This window comes from Athene noctua, chromosome Z, assembly GCF_965140245.1.
Source record: "Athene noctua chromosome Z, bAthNoc1.hap1.1, whole genome shotgun sequence".
Taxonomy (NCBI): Eukaryota; Metazoa; Chordata; class Aves; order Strigiformes; family Strigidae; genus Athene; species Athene noctua.
Genome location: NC_134077.1, coordinates 89,686,440 through 89,711,424, shown reverse-complemented (window position 1 = coordinate 89,711,424; position 24,985 = coordinate 89,686,440). Strand labels below are relative to the sequence as shown.

General features: G+C 38.9%; 2 protein-coding genes across 7 annotated transcripts in view; one reads left to right on the top strand and one right to left on the bottom strand.

The window, feature by feature from the left end:
• The window catches only part of SLF1 (SMC5/6 complex localization factor 1), a 38,092-nt gene extending 28,789 nt beyond the window's left edge, over positions 1 to 9,303 (bottom strand). The window contains exons 1-5 of one of the 2 annotated variants that reach the window (XM_074933025.1): positions 9,176 to 9,303; positions 8,798 to 8,911; positions 8,581 to 8,659; positions 5,954 to 6,197; positions 3,660 to 3,822 (exon numbers count right to left, since the gene is read on the bottom strand). In XM_074933025.1, coding sequence (XP_074789126.1) covers positions 3,660 to 3,822; positions 5,954 to 6,197; positions 8,581 to 8,659; positions 8,798 to 8,911 — 600 coding nt within the window. In that variant the 5' untranslated portion in view covers positions 9,176 to 9,303. Of the gene's footprint in view, positions 1 to 3,659; positions 3,823 to 5,953; positions 6,198 to 8,580; positions 8,660 to 8,797; positions 8,912 to 9,044; positions 9,103 to 9,175 lie in introns of those variants that run through there. The other variant, XM_074933024.1, reaches the window with a different exon arrangement.
• A 109-nt stretch (positions 9,304 to 9,412) lies between these two features.
• The window catches only part of KIAA0825 (KIAA0825 ortholog), a 251,648-nt gene continuing 236,075 nt past the window's right edge, over positions 9,413 to 24,985 (top strand). For 2 of the 5 annotated variants that reach the window (XM_074933019.1, XM_074933017.1), the window contains exons 1-2: positions 9,413 to 9,490; positions 20,014 to 20,107. The gene's annotated coding sequence lies outside the window, so the exon portion shown is untranslated. Of the gene's footprint in view, positions 9,491 to 17,648; positions 17,718 to 20,013; positions 20,108 to 24,985 lie in introns of those variants that run through there. The other 3 variants (XM_074933018.1, XM_074933022.1, XM_074933020.1) reach the window with 3 other exon arrangements.

The window sequence follows — 24,985 nt, the reverse complement described above, 5'->3', positions numbered from 1 at the left end:
TAGCATAGGAATTATCAGTGCCAGCCTCCCCGTAATTATTCTTCCTAACTGACTTTAACTCTGACCTAATCCCTGTGGCTGAAACAAGAGCTGTGTTTCCATAACGGATTCTCTCTTTGGACTTTTCAAAAACTAAAAACAAAGCCCACACCTTTTCAATTTTTTAAGACACTCCCTCATCAATTTGACTATGACCATGCATTCATTTTATAAAGGGCATTACAGCGAAGGCTTTTCAGTCCTTGGCTATAAGCTTGAACTAAACTAACAATTTAAAATTTAAAAGTTCCTTTTTAAAAATAATTTATTCTCTAAGTCCGCCTATTGTCTCGAGCTATTTCTTCAGCACAGGGAATGAGGGAGTATTTCTCCAACTGGTTACCAACTCATTCTGAAAAGACTCTCAGCAAAGCCACAAGGTAATTTTTGTTAGTGAAAAATAACTACAAAAAGTAAAAGTTATTTCAGGATATGAGGACAACACATGTCTGAAAGAGTTTCAAAGTAAGCTTTTCATCAAAGATACAGAGACTAAGAATAAACCACCATATTCGTTTTAGGCAGACACACATGTAACTACCAAACCAGCCTCTTCCTGCAGTCTGATGACCTAAGAACACAGAAACAAGTGAAGTGTTCCCCCTGGTCACAGTACTGACAGGAATCTTTTATTGGGAGCAGATGTGGAAGGCTTGGGGTAGCTTGCCATCTAATTCAAACACCTAAATCTGATGGGTGAATCAAGCACGGGAAGTATGGGAAATGAGAGTAGGCAAAAAACCACCAGTGATGCAGTCATAAGATGGAAGTCACAAACAGTTCATACTTTCAAGTCTTCAAGATAAAATTTCAGACTCTACACGTTTCACCCTGTCTGCAGATTTTCCCTTAAATGTATAATTCAAACCAAAAGTATTTGGCACGCACCTGACTATATTTCTAAACAAATCCTGAGTTTGTTGCACACTACAGAAGAGAGTTAAGCATTTTTGGTAGCTTGAAAAGAGCTCTAAATAGGTTTTGATGAGCCAGGGGTAACTGAACTCCGATGCATTAACTAGTTCTCACTTCTCATGGCACTTTCTGAACATTATTTTCAACATGCTTATAAAAATATCTTATATTCAAACAATTTACAGTACCATATTGGCAAAATCTTATGAATTGCAGCATGTATCCAACAAAGCATTTAAAGTCACTGTTTAAATTTGAGACTAGCTCCCTAAATTTATGCATGTGCTTTAATATCTTGAACAAATATATTTGACACCTTGTAGGATCAAATCATTAATGACAGTCCCACCGAGTATTTTAACACTAGAGTTATGAGGTTGAGATTATAAGAACAGATACTGAAATATAAAGATGAAGTAAAGACGGTTCAGAAAAAAAAAAAAAAATCACAGCTAGAATAGTCTGAACATCAGTGCAGTTCCACTGGAAAAAAAAACAACTGTTTTGCCGAATTCAGCATCTGGATGTATACGTGGGTGTTTAAGGGAGGAAGTGGAATATTTATTTTTTGCTAGAAGTGGCAGTCAAATAACAGGACTACAAATTTACAAAGTTGGAACGTTCTAACAAATTATGTGCCAAGTACTTCTGGGAGGGAGAGAAAAGAGCATGTCCGTAGGATTCTTTGATAAAGCCTAATACATTTGGACAAGTGCTGTGATTTGACTGCCTATGTTTTATTCTTCTCCTTTTAAGAGACTAGGAGTCTTGGCAGTTTTCTGAGTTCTTTAGATGCATTTAAATAGAAAGCTAATGCTCTCTTGGCCTCTGAGGTGAATTACTTTAATGAAATCTAAGAAAAAAACATGATATGTGCAAGTTAATGGACTGGTTAAGATGGAAACTTGTTATCACACCTGGGAGGAATTCAGGGTGCATAGCAAGAAACACTTTATTCTCATAGAAATCAATAAAAGGTGAGGTAGCCATAAAAACTTGACACTCATCCTCTAATAATTGTAAATGTCTATCTTAGCTGAAAGGTGTAATAAGAGAACAGTTTTCCTGAACAAGTTTCATGAAGAGAATAAGCACTAGACCAAGATCCCATGCTGATGTGTGTTTTGTTCAGGGTGTAAACATCAAGACCTTTCAACCCTCTCCTCACCCTTCTGTAAGAGCCTTACTGGTCATTAAAACAGGAAGAGCAAAGCACATGCTTTGGTCTCACGAATCCAAAGGATTTTCAAGTGAAGCAGTACTAGTAACACAGTTTTAGCACCTACTTGCTTGCAAAGGTAGTATTTTCAATTAGCAGCTGACTAAAATCATCCCACAGTCTGAGGAACTACCAGACTAAAAGAATCTTCTGAGGCTTGTTGATATCAAAGACATTCTTAACAAGTCCTTTTGCCATGCCTGAATGAGTCCTATTCTCATAGAGTTACTGGTTGCTTATAGAATTTTATCTACACATATGGAATGGTCTTTCTACAGTAACAGACAGTTAAATGTACACTCAGATAGCAGTTCATACAACGATTCTAGGAAACGTTATTCTTGCAGCACCAAGTTCAGTGCACTGACTGAAAAGGGAATATAGGTGACCAGCTTACACGGGATTCCTAGCACAGAAATAGTCTAGGTGAATTTCCTCTGCCTAGTGTACCATTCCTTTACAAAATTCACACTGTAACCACCAGTTCTTCCTAGCCATGAAGGATGGCCAGTGAACTGACTTTGAGTTAAGAATCTGAATTTTAACAAAATAATCTACAGATTATTTTACCATAGTCTATTTGTGATGTTACAAAAATAAGGTAGAATTGAGGTCAGTTGACAAAAGAAGTTATTAAATTGATCCTGAAGCATGAAGATCCCATTACAACACTGCCAAACCCACTAAAAAATACATCTATTCACATACATAGGTAGACAGATAGATACGTACACACATTCAAAATCCTTACCAAAATAAAGAGAATATAAACGATTTTTTTTTTTTTTCTTGGTATTTTGTGAATAACTGTTTAGTTGATGGTCACCTGCACTGGAACTTCTTCCTGAAGTCTAATTAACTGTTCCAGTAATAGCAGCACAAAGCAGGAGCCAAGGAGAAACATGAAGAGGAAGAAGAAATAATGTATGCTTCCTTGGTGTTTTTTCTTCTGGTCTGAAACAAACCACCACTTTTGGAATGAGGATTTTTCTATTATGGAATCAGACTGGTTGAAGTTGGAAGGGATCTCTGATGATCACCTGGTCCAAACCACCAGCCCAAGGAGGGTACTTGAGCCAGTTGCTCAGGACCATGCCCAGACAACTCCACAGCCTCTTCAGGCAACATCTTCCAGTGCTCCACCACCCTCACAGTAGAAAAGTGTTTCCTGACTTTCAGACGGAACCTTCTGTGCCTCAGTCCACAGCCTCTTGTCCTGTCACAGTGCACTACTGACAACAGCCTGGCTCTGCCTTCTTTGCACCCTCCCTTCATGTATTTATGTACATTCATAAGCCTTCTCTTCTCTTGGATAAACAGCCCAACAGAAAGTTGTGTTACCTTTAATCAAATTACAAAACATTCAGGCTGATCATACTCCCCTCTATTATTAATGCTGCATTATTTACAGTAATCAGTAACCTTGACATCAATTGCTAACAATCACAATGCAAAGCTAATCTCAGATGCTTTTTAATTTACTTACCTGAAAAAGATAATCTCCTAGATATTGCAAAGGGTAGCATCGAGCTTCAGAGACACCTTTTTCGTTTTGCGTAGGAAGAGTTTTATTATTGGTGAATATATGAGTTATACTGCACCCTTCATTCCAAGAGGAACATATGGTTGCCTTTCCAGCTTCAAGAACTCTAAACAAACATATTTGGAAAGACGTATTTACTGCATTATATTAATACTGCCTAAAGCTACCTTATCATTCACAAACTACAGTGTAATAATACAATAGAATAAGGGTTCTAGATGTATGGCATGACCAACATTCTTTAGGAAGATAAAAGGGTGCTTAACAGCCTTCAGAAAAGGAAAGAACCCACTTAACAAGACATCTTTCTCTTCACAATTTAACACTATTAATTAAAATCAATGTACACCACCTACTTATCTGATAGAATGTTTTACCCTTGCACTTTTTCAAAGATCAAATTTGGTGACAGCAGCTATAATTTACTGCATGATGTCCCCCACAATGATGATGGCCTTTCAAATAAGTTTTGCAATACATTAATTGTTTACCAAAAATGGAACACTGCTTTTCTGAACTCTAACATGATATTTTCATAATGCAAATACACTTTCTTACTTTATTTTGGGTAATTTACAGCATTTGGTTCTGCTCAGTATCACACACAGAAAGCAGATTTGTCTTTGGGACACCATTACACCTAAGTTTCCCCAGGGGCAATTTCTGGAGCTGTACTGCTGCAACCGTTCCTATCTTTTAGAAAAGACACTGGTGGAAGAAGTAAGGTCTCTTGACATGCTGGATATATGTTTTACAGAGCAGGTAAAATTTTTCAAAGTTTTTTACATTAAAACCAAAAATGATGCTGTTCTCAGAAACCCATCCAACAGCTAGGCACTGAAGGAATGAAAAGCATAAGAGAGGGAAAAAAGGCAGTGTTGTAAATATCGGATAAAAATCAATCTTTCCCCAAAGCCTTTATGAATGAAAACAATACCTGCTGGAGATAAAACACATCTCCCTTGCAGTGTTTTCTGACTGAGTAGAAGGATCCTGATGCTGGTGCATGGGAAACAGTCTGGAAGAAGAGATTCCTTCCACAAAGCTGCCTGTTCACCTGTACTGCTGATGCAGTTCCTGTTAAAGGTTATTTCTATCGCTAAAAGAGTTGTGCAAGACAGCATTTCCACAGGGTTATCACGAAGATCTGCATAAGCAGTTTTTATGGAAAAAGAAACAGCATTTTTCACAAGTGTAGCAGGATGAGCGCATCTTTCTGCAAGACAGCACATAGTAAACTCTTCCGCTCAGCCAAGAAAACAGCATACTTAGAATGTCTTCAGCTGGCAAAGTCAGAAGATGGTAACTTCAAGTTACACCTCACTGTCTTCACGAAGTGCAGACAGACAGGCATTCTGCGATGCAGCAGGCAGCCCTGTACCGTCACCAACCACACAAACTGCGCTCCCCTTCTTGCCTGTGCATCTGCGGCATGCCCAGACCGAGGGCTCCCCACTAACCGGGATCTCAACAGAGCAGGGTAGGCCAGTATCTGCTCCTGCAACGAATGTAAAGCTCTAAACAGCACCAGAGGATGTTTGTTCCTACTGTATCAGAAGTAAACATCACTTAATATGCTCTGACTATTTAATCCAATGTGCAGGAAGAGTACAGGGGAAAAAAAAAACAACAGTCCCAGAATTCCTGCACTTCAGTTATTTTCCTCTTCTCTGCTTTTCCTTTATCCTTCCCCTTCTGAACTGTCCGTATTTACGTTATCAGTAACATCTACTAAAATACAAATGAGGTCTTCAGAACTACAAGAAGCTGTGATGTGGCACAATAAACCCACTCAGGTCAGTCACAGCGTAAGACACAGCTGGCTCAGGTCACCCACACAAATGAAATAACGTATCCTGTCCCAGCTACTATCTGAAAGCAACACTCACACAAACCAAATGATTAGTCATAGAAAACAGAAGCCTATGTAAGCCTCAAGAAGAAAGTTTCTGTAAGCAGTTTACTTAAGATGCAAAGACATGTGAATGCGTGTTATTTCTGACAGTATATTAGAAGAAAGTAAGAAAAGCAGTGATGTTAAAGATACGAAGTAATTTTATTATAAAAAGTATAGAAGCATACTATTGAAAACAATTCAGAATTCGAAGCGGTGGAGATTGTTACGGACCAAATAAACTGTTTTTTTTGTTCTGGGGTTTTTCTTGTTATGGATCAAGATCATGTTCAACCATACAATAAGCGTTCCATTGTTTAATCTTTAAGACATATCCTCCTACCTTCTAATACACTCCATTCGTTTACAACCTTCCATAACAGGGAGGACAACTTTCCATCTGTGGAAGGCCCCTGGAGCCCTAGTGCGTGTCAGTTCTTCGCGCCATCTTTTAGGTGCAGATTGCATTTGAGGTGAATAATCGGTGTCTTTTTCAATTTCATATCCCCATTCGTACGTTGTTTCATCAAGCCATCTGCCACTTTCGGCACTATTAATTATGTACTCCTTAGTTAGTATCCACTTTCCTAAAAAGCAAATGAACTGTCAACCACAAAAGATTTTTTTTGCACAGACAAATGGCAATCAACTGAAGATCTAATATAAAATTAACTTCAACCTTTCTTGTGCAAATAAAAGCTGGAATTATAAGTACCATTTTAAAAACTTCTTCCTACTACAAGAGTTCTCCTCTTCACACTTTAGAATCAGAGATCTCACAATGCCACTGAAAATGATCGTTTTGTTTTCTTTTAACGATGAAGTACCTTTTTACCCTTCCTAGATAAAATACTTGTCTATCTCCTCAAAAATCTGCAAACGGAATTTTTCAGCTTCCCAGATTTTGTTCTTATGACTTTCACAGAACCTTGCTTAACCCTTTATTTTTAATACCTTTTGACACTTTCACAAATGTCCTAAAACGTAGTAAAATGAAGAAATATTTTGCCAGCAACGATTAAAAAAGAGGAACGAAGGTTTTAGCATGTAATTGGTTTCTTTTATATAGTCTTAATATTACTCGCACTGCGAGTGTAGCGAATACCAATATTAGGGGGATACGGTTTTAGACTTTTGTCTTTCCCCTTTCTTCTTTTCACATCCTTTTCTCTCATCCCTTGGCTCCACCTCCTCTGCCTCTCCCCTTTCATCTTCCGCATGTATGCTTTTGATACGGTATGTAATGATCTTCCCCTTTTTCTCTGTCTCTCTCTTCTTACAAGTTCGGGTCAAGAGCCGTGGTTAGTACCCTGCTCCCGTATTGAAACACTACTTACAGAAGATACTGTAAGAGAAATTGAGTCGAATTGTGTGAACCTAATTGGTTTCACAGAACAGCAGGGTTGACTGGCAAAATGTCTCAGTGCAGGAGCACAGATGGTACTTCTACATAACCTAGCATAGGTACCAGTAGACTTATGACTGGAAAAGGTATGCTGCGCACAACCTGTATGTTAAAATCACTTTCATTTCAAAGTTTCCATCTCAAAACTTCTGTCAGCTAGGAAGTCCATGAAGACTGGCATCCTTGTTAGCATTTCTCTTCACCTCTAGGGAGTTCTAAATGGGTTTAAACATGATCTTTTACACTTCCTCAGGAAAAACTGCAGTAGGTGTGAACGCACTCTCTCTGCCACCAAGGGCAAGAGCAATGATTATGCAAAAATAGCACCTCTTCTGGGATTAAAAAGTACTAGATGGCATTGGGGAAGATTTGCAAGTATAGAAACATGACAGAGTTTTGCATTGCCATGTGGACGCTACATGTATCGTTTCCACTCAGTTCAAGGAAACATCTCCAGACGTTTTGAATTCCGAGAACTAAGGAAACATTAACTCAACAGTTTATAACAGTTAAAATGAAGTGCTATGCCACAAATCTATCTGCATTTTAATATTGCTTCCCTCACGGAAACTTCTAGTCTATTTCCTTTTTGATTAGAAAGTGATCAGAATTTTACATTACTGAAAGGAATCAGCCTCATAGATATATATATATATATATACACACACACAAGTCCCTACAGTCTAGCAGCGATAAATGACTGAAAATGCCTACTAATATGGTATGCAAGTACAAATATAAAATCAAGAAACTTAAATGTATCTTTAAATCCATATCTACGTTCAGTTATTTATCTCATAAATTTAAAGTTATCCATCCTAAAAAATGCTTTAACACTTTGATATAATATAAAATAAGGAAAATAAAGATCACATTTAAGCAGATAATAGATCAGTATTGTGAAATCTCATAAGCCCACAAGATCTGCTAAACTCATCATAAAATCCTTCCAGGCAATCCGTCTATAAAAAAAAAAACAAACTTAAAATACAGAATTCTCATTCTGAAATCATCTTAGCTCCTTTATGTATGGGATTCCAGCACCAGGCCTCAGGTAAAAAATAAGCAAGAGGGAAGAGCAGGGGCTTGTGTCAGAATGGCAAAGTCTGGAATTTTCTCTTGCTGCATAAACAGAAACTCACAGTGACCTTTACCAGTGGATGTTGCATGTGAATTTCAATGCTGACTACAGGTGTCCATACTCTCTCTGCTTCCTTTCCAAGCGACCTGTTTTTAAGCATCCATACCATTTGTGTATAACTTCATGATTTAACTAATATAACAAAGCTTCCTGTTGGGGAACGGGTGCCGGTAAAAAAAAAAAAAAAAAAAAAAAAAAAAAGATGGCAAGAATATAATTTAGGAAAAAAATCCAAACCAAAATGAAGTAAACTAAAACTTGAACATAATACTATGTTAAAAATCAAGGTTAATAGAACAAGAATAATGAGGGTTTGTAAGCAGTTCATTCAAAAAATGAAACCTGGGAATTAGAAACCTTTTAGGGGTCCTGTGCAGTCCTATGTTATGATCCCATGACGTTTGTCAGCAAATATTTTACTCACCTGCAGCACAAGCAGCTAAGAACTTTTCGCTCTTGCACAGCTTTTTTGCTATGAGATGCGTGGTATAATATCTGTATTTCTGATAAAACAAAAACAAAACAATCTGTTTGTACCACTGGAAACAGTTTAGCCTTCTTGGCTATTTAATACACAGCTACTGCACAGTTCTTTCTCACAGCTTTTAGTTATGCTCTACCCATCAGGTAGCCAACAATACCTTACTATCTAAAAAAACACAGTCCATTTTGGACAGGTGCTGGATTAGTGCCGCCTTCTCCTGTTTTTTAAATCCAGTGAACTGGATTATCCATTGCTGGCCGCCACTTGCCATCTGTTCAAGGAGAAACAAACGAAAAGGAAACGTTAACACTCGAAATACAGGCCACGAGACGTTCCCTGCACGGCGTTACTAGCGTTCCCCAACTGTTTTCGTTGAAAACAACAACAAAAATAGGAAAACACACCGCGAGGCGGCTGCCAGCCGGGGTTAGGACACCTGAAAGGCGGCAACAGGGCATCAGAGACGCCCAAACTCCGGCCTCAGACCGCCCGATCCCCCGCCCCGGGGCCGCCCCCCCGCCGCAGAAGCCCGTACCCCGCTGCCGGGACCCTCCCTCCGCGCCCCGTGAGGGAGCAGCCGCCCGCCCCGCGGCGAGGCCCGGCGGGAAGGGCGCTCGGAGGGGCGGCGGGGGGGGCTGCGGGGAGCCGGCCCGCCTCTGCGCCCGCGTACACGCGCCACGGCGGCGGGCGGGCCAGCGCTCGCCCCGGGCCCGGGCCGCTCGCCGCGCTCGGCTCCCGCCGCCTTCCCGCCTCCCCCCGCCCCGCCCCCGGATGTGGCGGCGCGGCCGTTCCGGGCCGTTGTCACTGACGCTCCGCGGTCGCCGGGGCTGTCGGCGCGGAGCCCGGCAGGGTAAGTGTCCCCGGCGGGGCTGCCCTTCCCCTCCGCTCCCCTCTCCTCGCCGTGCGGCCGGGCCTCGGCGCCGAGGAGCCTGTGTGTGTGTGTGTGTGTCCCGCTCCGGGGCTCCCCTGCGGCCGCCTCCGCGGCTCGGCCGGGCCGGGCGTTGCGCAGCTCCGAGCTGCCCGGAGGCCGAGGGGGATGGCGGAGGCACAACCCCCCGCCCCGCTCCCCACCTCCCGGCGGCGGGGGGGGCCGAGGCGGCCCCGGCTTCGCGCCTCAGCGGAGGGCGGGAAGGGGAGACTCTTCCCTCAGGCCGAGAGGAGCCGGGCTGCCCCGAAATGGCGGGAGGCGGGGGAAGGCCGGGGGCGTGTGGCGGATGAGGGAGCCGGGAAACTCGCCGGCGCCGCCTCAGAGCCTCTGAAAATCACCGTTTCTGTTGCTCAGCAGAGTTAAAAAGAGTGGAAGGCGCTCTGGTAGGGCTGTGTGCTGGAAGACGGAAGAGACCTCGCTGAGTAGAGGAAGCTGACAGAGGAACCAGGTGGAGTTGGATGTGGGTGCAGGTTGGAGCGTCTCCCCTCTGGAACAGGCTGTCTGTGAGAGTCAGGAGAGTGGCCAGGGATTTCTGGTCCTCGCTGCTGTTTTCTCTGTATCTCAGAGAAACTTATAAAGTACGCTGGTGCCACATGAAGGCTGATCCTCAGGGAAGATGACCGGGCACTGCTGCAGCCAGATAATCAAGCCACATGCAGTGGTGAAGGGATTCCCACCCCGCTGATCCAGTTGGTACTGACTCTTCGTTATGAAAGTCAGTGTCTGATTTATTTTTAAAAACCGCAAAGCAACGTGAAAAGGTCAAAACCGTACTCAGATTGTACCTCAAGCACTCAATTTAGCGTTTAGAAATGTCGAAATGCCATGATTGTGATTGTTTGTGAAACTTTTATTTTGGTCCCTTGTGTATTCAAGAGATGAGTTTTGACTTGATCCCCGGTGTCATGTAAAGCACTGAATCAGTAGTGCACAAGAGATCTGTTAGTGCATCATCATTAATAAAACTAGCTTTCTAGAACACTTTCTTTTTTATTCCTTTTTTACACGCTCGGAGAGTAGAAGGCACACATCATGATTCAAGCAAAAGGCAGATGATTGAATTGCCTCCTTAGAGAACTGAATGCTACTCTCTCCCCTTCCATAAAATTCTCCTATGGTAGTGGACAAGTCACTCTTTACTCATTGAGGTAGTTGCTTCATATTTAAGACGTGTAAATTCAGAGATCTCTGGCAAAACTTTCACAAGTGCTGAGTATTTTTCACTGCAGCTTAGATCCGTAGAAGCCGTGCTTTGAGTGTGCCAGTGCTACAAAACACAGGTATTTCTGTGGGAAGAAACCCAAAACTACCGAGCTTCAGACATCTGAAACTTGACAGCACGTTGGACACTTGGCTTTAAATCTGAGTTTCCCAAATATTAGAATAGAAAAATACTTCTGTTGGGCCTTAGATGGGTCTTGAGTTGCTGTTAAAAAACATTCCGGTGCCCTTAATGCTTATTGAAGCTTTTCCCATCTTCTTTTTCCTTAACATTGCCACTATATTTGTGCATGCAGGCATGAAGAAGTAACCATTAACACCCTCTCATTAGTTTTTGGTATAAGTGGCACCAAAAAATCTTTAAATATCAACTTGAGTATCCTGAGTTGAATGGCTGTGCTTATTGCTTGCATTTCCTGATTGGCAATGGAGATTAGTTGCATTTTCTATTTTGTACTTGTTGCACCTTTACACCTTCACTATTGAGTTGTCCACACTGTAAAGGTATTCATTTTAGTTCTTGTAACTGAAGTGCAGAAAATAAAAAAACCTGTGTTTGTTTTATAAAGTTTAGAGCAGACTTAACCTATTGTCACTTGAATATTTTTGTTATTTGACAGTCAAAATGTATTTTCTTTAAAAACTAGGAACACAGTTAATATAAATAAATGTGTGTTTATTTACTCTGAAATAATGTTTGGGTTAATATATTTTTTTTAAGATTAACAGTGTAATTCTTATTACCTACTACTAACTACTAACCATTACTTAACTAATAGCAGTTTTATGCTACAGGGCTCTTAACAGTCTGGAGAAGTCTTCAGCATACAGTACCATAAATTTTAGCACGTGGTACTGTAAACTAGGGGCTAGTGAAAAGTTGCATACTTATGTGATGAGCATTTGTTACATTTGAGAGTTAAATATTTTCTAGGGGTTTTTTTATTTTATTTTCTGGCACATAAAATATGTGGAATCAAAATGAACAAGGCCTCAAACATTTTAGGCCTATTTTCACTTTAAAATACATTGCTCTTGAAGTGTAGCTTTAAGGAACTAAGAAAACATTTTACCTTCCATTATAGTGATGTCTGATAAGTTTGGATTTCATTTATCCTCTCCCTCTATTATTTTTTCATAATAATCCTAAAATATTTTATTCTTTTCCATGCTTGTTGTGATCATATTACAGTAGCTCAATATCTCTTAATTCATTATGTTTTTTCTTATTTACAAGAGTTAATATTAGGTCTCATAGGTCTAGGGAGCAGTCTTTTTAACTGTTTTATTTTTCAGTACCTCTGGGTTTCTTTGTTCCTGTAATATTTGTCAAATATATGGTTCAGTTGCTCAGTATAATCATCTGTATTTAAGCTGTTTGGGTTTTATATGGATATCCACTTTCACACTTTCTCTTCTGCAGTACATGTGATATCTCTATTAAAATTTGGAAGTGATTTTCAGTGCTACAGAAACGGTGTTTCACTTACAACATTTCTAATTACATTTTACGGACTATCAAGAATGGCTGTACAGCTCCTGTGTCCTCAGTTCCTTAAGAAGCCAAGATCAGAGGAATAAGTATTCCTTTTACTCTTTCACAAAAAGAGTTTACTTACAGTGTTTCAGGTGCCCATCTCTTTCAGACTTCTGTAACTGCTTCTTTCTTAATTTTATTCCCTAGAGAGATAAAGAGAAATTTCTTTTTCATTCTACTGTTCTAGCTTTCTACCTTACACTTTTTGTTTCCTTTGTGATCTACACGTAATTCTATTACCAACCTGTCTTTTGACTTGAAATGTCACTTCCTACATTTTCCCATAGATACCTATTTTACTTCACATAATATGTGCGGTTTTCTTTCTCCAGACCTCACTGATGTTGTCATGATCAATGTGATTGCTGTTGAACCTTGTCCTTAACTCTCACAAACTCTTTCTGCAAGCCTTCACCACTTTACCCTTAACTTCACAACTTAGGGTTTATGGGGGTTTTTTTCCATGTTTTTTGTCCCTCACTAGCCTTTTGACTTCCTATGTTGAAAATGATATGTAATTTCTTGCAGTAATTGTGATGGTGATACAACCCATGCATACACATCTTTTCCACTGTGAAAAATGATCTGACAGATTTTTTTTTATCTAGTGGAAGATATTTTGTATTATACGCTTAAGATATTTTCAATCATGCAAAGGCATTTATCTGTTGACTGATTAAAAATTTCAGAGGTTAAAAAATCATTCGTTAGAGCTTTTTTCTCCTGTTGCCTCAACATAAAGTGTGTATACTTGTTTAAGCAGCATCCTTTGAAAAAACAAAAATCACAATGCAATAGGCAAATTTTGGTCAAACATTTAGCAATGACAGCTTTGTAAAAAAACCCCAGAAGCTACACTGAAAAGTTCGTCATAAAAACTAAAACAGTATGAAGTGTCTCCACACTGCCTTCATGTGGAGAAAAATCTAACTTTGTGCCCTGTTTTAAGTCCATTTTTAAAGTCTGTCTCTGGTACAAAGCACTGACTCTGGCTTTGTCAAGACAGTGAAAGTATTTACATTTTCTTTTATAGTGGTAAGGGATTACAAGAACTAGAATAATGTAAACATAATATAAATGCACAGAAGCTAGAATAGATTCTTAATAATAATTGTTCTTCTGTAAACATACCTGTAGTTTCTTTCATGAGCTGATGAATAGAGGAGTAGCAGAACAAGCACTGTGAAAATCAGTGTTTTTCTTTAAGCCTTGCTGATTATACAAACTCTTAGTTACCACAACTTTGTAGTTATAAACATCTTTATGGTCTTTTCAGGAGATACTGTGTTTCTTCTGTGTAACCATTTTTCTTACTAAGAACATTTCTTTTTCTGATTATTGTAAGCTCAGCCTATCTTCCTACCTCCAGACATTCATCTGCCCTTCTGCCAACTCACGTTCCATTCACCTGCGTCAGCGAATCAGTGTTGAGGGACAAGTGTGGAGAGCACACAACACCTTCAGCAACTCGTTCAGTAGCTCTCCTATAAATGACGCCAAGCTATTTACTTCGTGTGTATTACGCACTCGAATTAGTGAGCTGCACTTCATTAGTGCATTGTCAGGCGCTCATCCCTTGGAATGAGGGTTGGTTTCTCTGTTTGTTTCTTCTTTTAAAATAAAGGTAGTGGAATGGTTTCCTTTTGCATTTAGTACTTCCCTACCATGCAAAGTTCAAGTTTCTTGTCTTTGCCTGACATGACTTAGTCCCTGGCCACTTGGACCTTCTTTCTTAATCATATTGCTGTTCTCCTGCCCTGACCTAAATCTGCTATACCTGCCTGGAATACGTAATTGACCTAATCCCCCCACTGACCTTCTAGTATTTTCTCCTGCATAGGAGATCCATTCTGATGTGAGCAGCAAATCTTCCTTCATCAAAGTCTTTTCACCTTTTTTACTGATTTTGAGAATTCACATAGGCTTGTCCAGACTGTGTTTGCTTATTGATGTTTTTTAGGGGAATGTGTTTTAAAATGCAGTTTCTTTGTCTTTTATGTATTATTCTTTCCTAAGTAACTGTAGTCCAAGCAGTGAAAGTGTGTAGTCGTTGCAGAAATTGTAAACTTTTCTTAATAGCTGTGTGTTGTTAAATAGCAATGTCTACACTCAGAATATTCCAGAATGGGTTCTTCTCTGCAATAACCCCTCTCTCCCCCAGTGTTATTTCTTGGTAGGCAGCTGCCAACAGCATGACTGATGCCCCACAGTGCAGATGAACATGAACCCTGGCTCACAAACATTAGAAAAATCAAGTTACACGTGATGTAACCGGTGGGATAACATGTTGCATGTACTCTTTTCACCTTCTCTGCTGTTTGCTGTGCTTGAGGCCAGTACAGAGGGAAGGCAAAAGGTGTAGATGATTGTGGATGGAAGGAGAAAATCAAAATACTAAAGTTAGGAGAAAGAATGGCATAATTTACAACAGGGAAGATAATGAAGGTACAACAGGAGCAAGCTAGTATCAGCATGCCCTTCAGTATGTTACAGTTCTGTCAACATTTTTTCAGTATGTAACTGGTAGATTATATGAAATTGTGACATACACCTATCAGACACAGATTTGTTGGTCAGGTGAGGTTAACAGAGTATTGCAGCGGTTCCTTGTAACTGTGTAGTTGTCCCCTAAGTTACAGTGAAACCCCTGTCATCAGCAAATCTTGCAGATAACTTGTATTTTTGCAACTTTGATTCTCATCCATCCCTAAGAATTCCAGTTCACTGCCTGAAGGCAACTTACCCTGGGATATTTAGTGTCTTGTGAAGATTGTAGTAGGAGCATTCAGTACTAAAACAATGTGTTCATTGGTGTGGTGGATTTTTTTAATCAGAAATCACTGTCTGCTAGACTCAAAAAGCAGATGGCATTTACCAAAGAATAAATTTGAAATTAACTGTCAGAGTAATAGCAAACAGTAGATTGTATGAATGTAGTAACTAAACTCCTGCTGTAAGAAAGTAGGTTTCTCCTCAGATTGGCTTTGAGGTCTGTTTCAGTGCAAAATAAGGTGACCACCCACAATCCTTATTTTTCTCACTGAGTCTTGTGAAGGGTTCATTCAGATGAACAAGAAATTTTGCTTAATGACTGATCATTTCCCATCACACTGGCAGTCTTGGGAGTTAATAGAACTGGAGTTCCATTATTGCGAAGATCACTGTGTGATTCTGCTTGGCTTTTGTGTGCCCAGATGCAAAAGTAATTCACCGATCCAGATCCAGAGATACCGCTCTGTGCTAATGAGGGAAATGTTCCCTCAAGGAAGGAGGCATCGGTATTCTTTCGTGATCTGTAGAGAATTGGTGAGGTCCTCCAAACACCTTCGTGAAAATAACCTAAGGATTGCAGAAAAAGCATCTAGACCTTTTGCAGAAGGGGTGCTTTGGCACTCCCTTATGTGCAGAAGCATAAAAGACTTCCTTTGAAGAAACTGACATAGATAAGGTCTCTCCCCCTTTTCTTCCACTTTCTCAGTGAAGCAATGACATTTATTAGTGTAGAAGGGTTTTGCTGTCAGCGGTGTCTCCCATCTGGAGTGCCAGTATTGACAGAAGGGCTGTGTGGTTAGCAACATTATTGCTCATAAAGATCATCAGTAAGGGCTGAAGTAAGAACAGGACTGAAATCCCTGGCTGGGAACAGAGCATCTTTTGGGGAAATGCTGGGGAGCATGAAAGCTTCCTTTGGGAAGGCACTATGGGCTCTTCTGTATAAGCACAAACTCTCTAAGGATGCCAGCTCTGTTTCTCTCATTTTCCTGCCTCCCCACTCCCAGCAGCATACTCAAGGATTTATTAGGCAGACCAGAGTAGAATTTAGGTACCCAAAGTCCTACTTCCCTGTTGTTTTAGAGGTAAACAAAAGCCTTTTGCACAGCATCTAAGAAATTAATTTACCAGAAGAGCTGTTTGTACCAGCAGTCAATAGGATATGGACCTTCTCAGGTAATAAGAATGTTATAACTGGAATGATTTTGAATTCAGCTCACTGAGGGATTCTGGAGACGGGTGGCCTTTGAGATGTGTCTCCTCTAGTGAAGATATCACTGTACTCTTGTCTGTCTGCAGGTAACTCTTCCCATGTTTTGGTGGTGGAAGGCTTAAAGAAAGATGACTGTTCCACTTAGGGATTGTAAAGACAGGATGGCAGGAGAGGGAACAAAACGAAAAAAGAGCAGGATGAGGATTAATGGGGAGACTAATTAGGGGAATTGCATGTGTAGCATATTGGACATACATGATGTAAATCTTCCAAGGTGCATGGTAGATGCTGATTGAAATGTAGTAAATTAATCTGTCAGGTTTTAGTTTAAACATTTACAGTTGCTTGCAGGAACTGATTTGCTGCAATCTGTGGAGGCATAAAATAGGCCTTGGTGAATTAGAGGTGTTTCCTTATTTACATTATTCATATGCCAATTTTTTCTGAGCAGAATTTCCACCTCTTAAATTTTCAGGGTAAGTTTTATATTGGAATGAGCTTCTCTCTGTGAGAGACGACATAGAATTAATCTGAAACACTGAAACACTGCATCTGGTTAAACATGTGTATGTGTACATGTGTCTGTGTAGAAATATATAGCATGGTATTATGTGCTATACATGGATTTTTCTTGAACAAGGTAAATTCTTTGCTAATCCAGCTGATTAATTTCAAAATATTTGTACAGAGTATTGACAGATTGAAGCATGATTATGCATTCTATACAAAAAAATCTGTATTTTAAAAAAATGAATAGATTTGCATCATGTTATAAGGAATTAAAAGGAAAATTATGTTACAGAAAGAATCCTTGATTAATAAATTTTTAATTTTTTTTTTTTTCCAGTTTCCTTGTATACAGTATAGTTTAGAATTTTGCTGAACATGTGATTAGTGGAAATGAACTTGTGTTATATTTAGTCCTCAAAAGCATTCTGTTTCCCTTTATTTTTTAACCGATTCAGTGAAGCTCCTGCACTATGATTTGGGTTTTAACACTCTGTTAGAAGGACCATTCTTCCTGGGCTGAGGAGAAAAATTTACATGTTCTCACAGGCAGTGATATTCTAAGATGGATTTTGATCAGTGTTTGACTAGTTAAATATGTTTTATCTGTTGGAAGGCTGCTCAAGGAATTCACCACTCCGATGGGCCATGCTTCAAATACCAGCTTAACTTTATTTATGGACGTTTCTATAGCCTTTAGTTCCTGTACCAATATTAGTCTTTACCTAAAAGTCTTAGTAATATAGTTAGCAATTCTTCCTTTTATAACTAAATGTCAGCTAGCTGTCAGCTCTGTGATGTGCCTGATCTTCTCTCTTGCAGAATTCAATTCAGTATCAAACCCAAGTCATCTGAATAGCAATGCAAAATGCTGCCAGAATGTTACTCTGTTGTACTTGGTAATTTCCTCTTCATTTTTAAATTTTATGCTTGATAAAGCTGAAACTCTCACACACTGTTGCTTAATTTTATTTCTCATTAGTTGATATAGGTGAAATAATCAGTGTGAATGTTTCTGCTTACAATTTCAGTTTTAGCAAATATGCTACTTATTTAACTTGTCCAAACATGTTGAAGGTATTGAATTTTAAGGCAAAAACATTCACAGTCTGAAAAGGGAGCACTGACAAGTTCAGTCAAAAGGGAAAAGAAGAATAATTTATAAAAGGAACTGTAGATAATGATGCCAGCCAGTTGTTTTAAAGTGCATCTACCTCACCTTTAATGAATTAGATTTGTCAACAGCATATGTTTTATGCACTACTTCTAATGAAGTGGCATACCAGCACTACAGTGTACTTTGAGGTTTATTCCATCAAAGCTTTTTGCTGTCGTAAAGTAGACCTTTTTAAATAATAGATACTAAAAACTACATTTAAATAACATTAAGGTTGTGACACAAACACCAAATGACAAACTTCAGGCAATTCAAAGTTAGGGTTGACAACTTGTCATTAACTTGCATTGTTGCTTTTTAAAAAAGAAGCACAATTGCATGATTTAAGGATTGAATGTCAGACTAACTTTAAATTTCTTGGCTTTTGCGGGCTGGAGTTACAACCTTACTGTCATTTTTGATACAGCTTTTTGCACAGCCTCTGTTTTCAGAAAAGTAATAAACAGTGGAAAAAGTACAGGCTTTGTTCTTAATTTGAAACACAGATGTGAAAGTATTGGTCAAAGAACAGGGGCTATCCCATCGTCAATTTACATACAGTTCTTTTAAGCTTCCTTTGCTCTTGTCTTTGCTGATTCTTCTACAAAACTTCTGAGTTAACAGGAATTTTAGTCCTGGGACCCTGGAAAGTGCTAAGAGTTCCCAGTCCTCTTCCACATAAAGAACCACTTTCTTTTTAATAAACAGTACTGAATAAAACAGGACTTTTAATACATATTTTGTAAAAAATATTTCTAATTACTTGAAATATTGTGAAACAAAAGCAGGTGAACAGGATACTTCCTGTTATTTCTTACATACACTTTCCCATTTTTTTGTTGTTAAACAAAACGGAACTGTATTCAGGGATGTTAGCATGCACGTGTAAACACGATCCTTTCATTTCCTCCGCAGAGATGATTGCTCAAGGTCTGTAATTCTAATGCAGGCAATCTATCATGTTCATCATAGTTTTGGCAATTTAATCTAGCATCAACTGGCACTGCTGCCAAGTGGGGGCAGGCCTCTCGCTGCAGTCGCCCACCCCGTGCTGCCATCAGTGCATAGCTGCATGGTAAAGGGGGATGGAAGGTGCTCGCACCGGTAGGTGCCTGGTGCGGAAGGCTGGTGGGATATTTTTGCTGAGCTCGTTTGTAGCTGCCTGATCTGATTCATTACGTGTCCACAGCCACTACGGGATGCAGCAGTCAATCTTTAGTTCTTTTAATACAGTCACAGAATTACAGAATCACAGGATGGTTTGGGTTGGAAGAGACCTTTAAAGGTCATCTAGTTCCCACCCCCCTGCCCCGGGCAGGGCCACCTTCCACCATCCCAGGTTGCCCAAAGCCCCGTCCAGCCTGGCCTTGAACCCTTCCAGGGAGGGGGCAGCCACAGCTGCTCTGGGCAGCCTGTGCCAGGGCCTCACCACCCGCACGGGGAACAATCTCTACCTTAGATCTAACCTAAATCTCCTCTCTCTCAGTTTAAAACCCTTGCCCCTTATCCTGTCACTACAGGTCCTGGTAAAAAGTCTCAATCTTTCTTACAAGCCACCTTTATATATGGAATCTTCATCTCTAACTCCCACCTCTTCTGTTCTCTAAGCTGCTTGTTCTGCAAGTGGGTGACCACATGGTAGATTACTGTCAGTGAAACTACTGAGCTATGTGGACCTTGCCCAAGCATTTCTTATAGGTGCCTTATGCTGTCAGGGGAGATTCTGTGGCCTTTCAATTTCCCATCCTTTACATATCTTCTCTCCATTGCTCTTATATACCTCTGAAAGAATGACATGAAATGTTATGTAACACCACAGTTTGTACAGTCAGTGTCAAGAGAAATGGAGGCTCCTGAAGTTAAAACTTGTTTTAACATTTTGAACCTGGACTTTATGTACCAGTAGGAATTAAGAAGCATATTGTCTTAGTGTATGAGCAATTTTATGTAATACTTAAACAATTAGGATTTTTATCTGTGAAAATGTTTGTTCCTCAAATACTACCTATGAGTAATTTTAATACCTTCTTTTTACATAGGAGCACGGATGAACTATTAACTGAATGTTATGCATAGTCCCTTAAAACTGAAAGCAAGAAGATTTCAGTTACAGAGAGAACATATTGACAGAAGGTATGGGTTTATATAAATTGTACATTGATATGTGCTGAAGTCGACTTACTATAAACTATAAATGCCTTAAAAAGTTCTAATGGGGTGGTTAGGGGAGACCTGTGAAGTTTATAGGAAAGTGCTTATTGGTACTAGTCAAAGATATGTATGAATTTTTATTGATTGTAGAAAATGTAGGAGATTTAATTTCAAGAGTTTGTAAAGTTCTAAGCAAGCTTTGTTCAGATTACCCATTTTATAAATTCTTACCTCTCGACAACAGCTATAAAAAATGACTAGCTGTTAACTATGAAGAAATGGATAGGTATGAACTTTGGATTAGTGTAATTTTGTAAGAAGTCTGAATAGGGTATCTCTTTGTAGTAAGGACTTAAACGTTTATTGTAGAAGCTAACAGAGACCACTGGTTTTGAAATGCGTATTTGCTTAGGTGCAACAGTCCCTAATATTTATTACATTTGGGGCAGAATCCAGTCTGTTCTGTAATACACAGAAAACTCTACTAAGCTCTACTTGACCCTGTGAAGAAACAGTCAGAAAATGTGGCCTGTCTCTCAAGTTGTGTCAAACTCTTTTCTCAGATCAATTGATTTCTCTCCACTTTTTTTATTACATTGCCATTAGTGCATCATAGTACAAAAATATAACTTGTAAAAACTTGTAATCATTCCAGGAAGAAGTGGTTTGGGGAGCTATGTTATCCAGTAGGACATACAAAGAAGTGGATTATTTGGAATATGAATAGTAGGCTTTTCAGTGTTTTTAGTTCTTACCATGGCATTTGACTGGGAGCATGTGAGTTATGTCAGGTAATGCAGATATAGGGGGTGGTGAGGAATACGGTTTGTTTTGGTTGTTTTCCTGTAATGAACTTATTCCTGGTGCACACTGTGTTAGAAAAAAACCCTAGTCTGCCTTGATACTAAAAATCAAGTTATTTGTTCAGTGCCATTCCGTGATACGCACTTGAAAAGCAGTAGATTTTGATTCTCTTATTTGGAACAAACTTAAGATTTCTGAATAATGTTCAGCTCCAAAGATTAACACGAGGCAGGATATTGTAATGTCAGTTATTACAGCTGATCTAAGAAAAATACGTCGTTTCAATAACCGTTTTTCTATCCCTGAACTCTTTCTTAATTATTCAGAATACATACCATTAACTACTTTTCTCATTGCATGTTTTGTTTGTGCTTGTAACATCCTCCACACTGTTTCCTGGTGGTGTACCAGTGAAGAGAATCTTGGGTTGGGAGCACCTGCTGTTGGCTGGTTCGCAACCAGCACAGTTTATCTTACAGATTAATAGAATAGGGTTGAAACTCCAAGGTTTACCATAGAACTCATATAAAAATAGATTTGGCCACATCTCGTGCTTCTTGAAGGATACTCTGCTAGAGTTGTTGCTATACTCAGTTTTAGGCAGTTAAATTAAAAAATATATAGATTGAACCTTAAAAATGTAATTGTAATATAAGTTTCCAGCTTGAATCTTACAAGGCTTATTAATTTTTAACTTTAAAAAAGTTGTAAAATGCTATAAAATTGATATAAGGAAAAAGAAATTTGCAAAAATGTTAATGTGACTCTAGAAAAAAGTTTTTACTCTTTTTTTTTTTAGTCTGTGGTGTCTCCCTCTCTTTCTCTCTAGAAGCTTGAAATGTAGTCTTCCTTAAAAAAAAAAAAAATCAGATCTTTAATTTTCAGTCCAGTTTTGTTCTGCAGGAAAAGATTTATTTCATATGATAGGCAAGGAGTGCGCATTGTTTACACCGTAGTTCCACTTCTTGGCTGGTTGCACAACTCATTTGAGCCTTGTAATTATGCAAGAAATAACACAGTGCGTGGTGTTCACTTGTAAGATATTTATGAACACTTGCCCTCTTAATCATGAAACCAGAGGCTAAGTGCTTTCTGCACTAGAGAATTTAATATAATATCTTTACAGTAGTTGTTTAAGATGATAGGGAGGAGGAACCTCTTTCTGCACCACAAATCACCTGATTGTCTTTCCTTTTTTACACAGTAATTTATGGTCTGGTCTGGTTCCAAAGAAAGATCTATTTTCCCCTGTGTGAATGCATTTTGTTATGATTCCCTCTCCCACCTTTTAACACCGTTGCCTCTATCATATTTTGAAATAGTATTCTTGGCACAGCATCTTCCCAGAAGAGATGGTAAAATGTATTAGAGCTCTCCGTGAGTTTTCTTGAATCATACCCACATGGCATTTCCATGGCATATATGGACATAACAGTATAGAGGTAGATGAACTTCACCATGAAGTACAAGATGTTTCTTTTGGGAGCTGACAGCTGCAGGACGGTCAGCTGCCCTCTGGTAAGGACCTTTGGGCTGGAGTGTGAGAGTGTAATTGAAGGCATCCCTGAGAAGAGGGAAGTTCCTTTCACTATAACTATTCCTTTCTTTCCCTTTCTTTTCTTCTTCAGCGGCAACAGAAAGGTATTGTGGAAAAGTATTCTTTAAGAGTGCCACGTGGTTATACGTTGTTTTTTGCTTTTGTATCATCATAGTTGTGCTGACTTGCACTTCCTGCCAAGAAATAAAAATGTAGCATCTGCTAATGTACATTATCAAGTGAGACAAAACTGGATTGAAATACAGAGGATGCTCTGGGAAGATAAAGGATACTTCTGAGCAACTAGTTGAAAAAATCATTTGTATATGGCTTACGAATTAGTAAGAAGCTCCTGTCTTAAAAAAAAAAAAATCTAGCTTCCCGGATAGTTACAGCACTGCAAAGCGGTTAAACACGAGTTTTAGTTTTGTAGAATTATTTTGATTACTGTTTAGTAGATGTGGTGTAGACAGAGTTTCCTATCAGTCAGTGTATTTGTACTTTAATATAGCGTTCTACAGACGTCTTTCCTCCTGCCTTTGTGTTTGGTAGTGCTTAAACCCTAAATGAGATATAATCCTTTCTTTTTTAATGCATAAAGCATACTGGTATCAGTTATGAGTTCCCTTCTGGATTCAGACTGATAGTTAACTAGAAGTCAAGACTAAGCACTTCACTTAAAAGAGGCTTAAATCAATGTCCTTTTAATTAAAACTGAGAATACCACTCGTCTGTTAGTCATACAATTTTTTTTTTTTTTTTTCTTCTTTAAGTGGCCTTTTGAACAGATCCTTTTTTTAGAATAAAAGAACATACAGATCCAACCTGATGTGGACCAGTGGTAGAATCAATATACTGCTGAGTATCAAAATTGTGCTTTGACTAGCAGTGCTGAAGGAGAAGGATACAGTAAGCTGTTAAAACTCTTCATTAGGAAGGAAAATGAGGGAAAAAGGCAAGCAGGAGGATGTCTGGCCATGAGGATGAGTTATCATGGAGAGACAGTTGCCAGCCCAAACTTTTAAAAGAAAAAAGAAGATGCTGCTGTGTTAGTAGAAAGCAAAACTCTCCTGCTGTGAAACTCAAAATACCATCTAGGCATGTACCTCTGCATTTCATAGTGATTTTATGGATTCCTCAAAAATAGGCTTTTATTGTTTTGGTGTGTTCTGACTAGTTACCAAAGAATCTTTTAAACCAGCTTTGATTAGTCTTAAATTCACCTGTGCATGGGACAGGCAATCTGAGGTATTTAGACAAATACTTCACATGAGGCTTCTGATGGGAAGCATCTCAGTTATTCTCTTTCCTTTTTTCATAGCTAGTAACACTTCAAAACCTGGTTGCAACTTTAAATAAGTCAAAATACTAAGAAGCAATAGACTTCCAGATGATTAGAGAGACTGGTGTGTCTATGTGAAGAAAATATTTTCTATAAAAATGTATTATGCTTTGATTAATCCACATAAACTTCAAAAAGAATGCTAATTATACAATACTGTGCCCCATCAGAGAAATCAATTACTTTTAAACTGATATATGTGAAGCAGCGAGTTGTGTTATCAAGCTTACTTTGAAGACAAGCCAACAGAGAGGAAAATGATTACAGATGATATCCTTTTGCGGAAGCTTATTTGCCTTGAACATATTTCCTGTTGTCAAATGCTAACCTTTCTTAGACGGTTGCTGGTGTGGTTGAATATAAAGTTGTCTTCCTTGAAATTCTGATTTATATTACATGTTAGCAACAACCATTTGGTCAATCTTAGAAATGTAAAATGATCTTGAAACAGATCCTATGGGATCTACTAAATTGAAATTATTTGTATAATCTTTTTCTTAATTCAGTTAGCTTATGACATGCGGTTGTCACCTTTTGCAAGCAATTTTTTCTTTGACTTGAAAGTGCTGGCTTCTTTAAACACAATTACAGTTGTTGGTTTGCTAATCCTGTGAATCAATCTACACTAAACAAGAAGCTTATCTCAAACCCTTGGCAGCTTCAGTGAAAATTAAAAAGCATGCTTTACTGTAGAGATTGTCAAGAGTGGAAATAATATTTGTCCAGTCGGACAGCTTGCTTTTGTAGTCACTAAATGAAAGTTGAGATTCTGTCTCTTCCTTGAAAGCTTCTGTGTCAAGAAGGTAATTTGGACTGTTTGTGGTTTGACAGGGATTATTAAAATCAGATGAAGTGAAGGGAAGGAAGTGTGAGAAAGCAAAATTGACAGTGACACTCTCTATTATTTGCAGCTTGGATCATGATGACTATGTTGATATGATAGATTCTAAATGTTAGGTTCGCTGTTGGGATATGTTAAGCAGCAAATACAGTAAAATGCAGTTATAGATGATTTTCCTGACTTAACACAAAGCCATCCGGCATTTATTTTCATTGGGAAATTTGAGAGGGGGAGTGTAGCAGAAAATGAAAGACTAGAGGGGCAAATGGAAGGAAAAAAGGAGTGGTTCAGAAAGAATTTAATTTTCTCCTTTGTGAATTGATTTAAGCAGCAGCT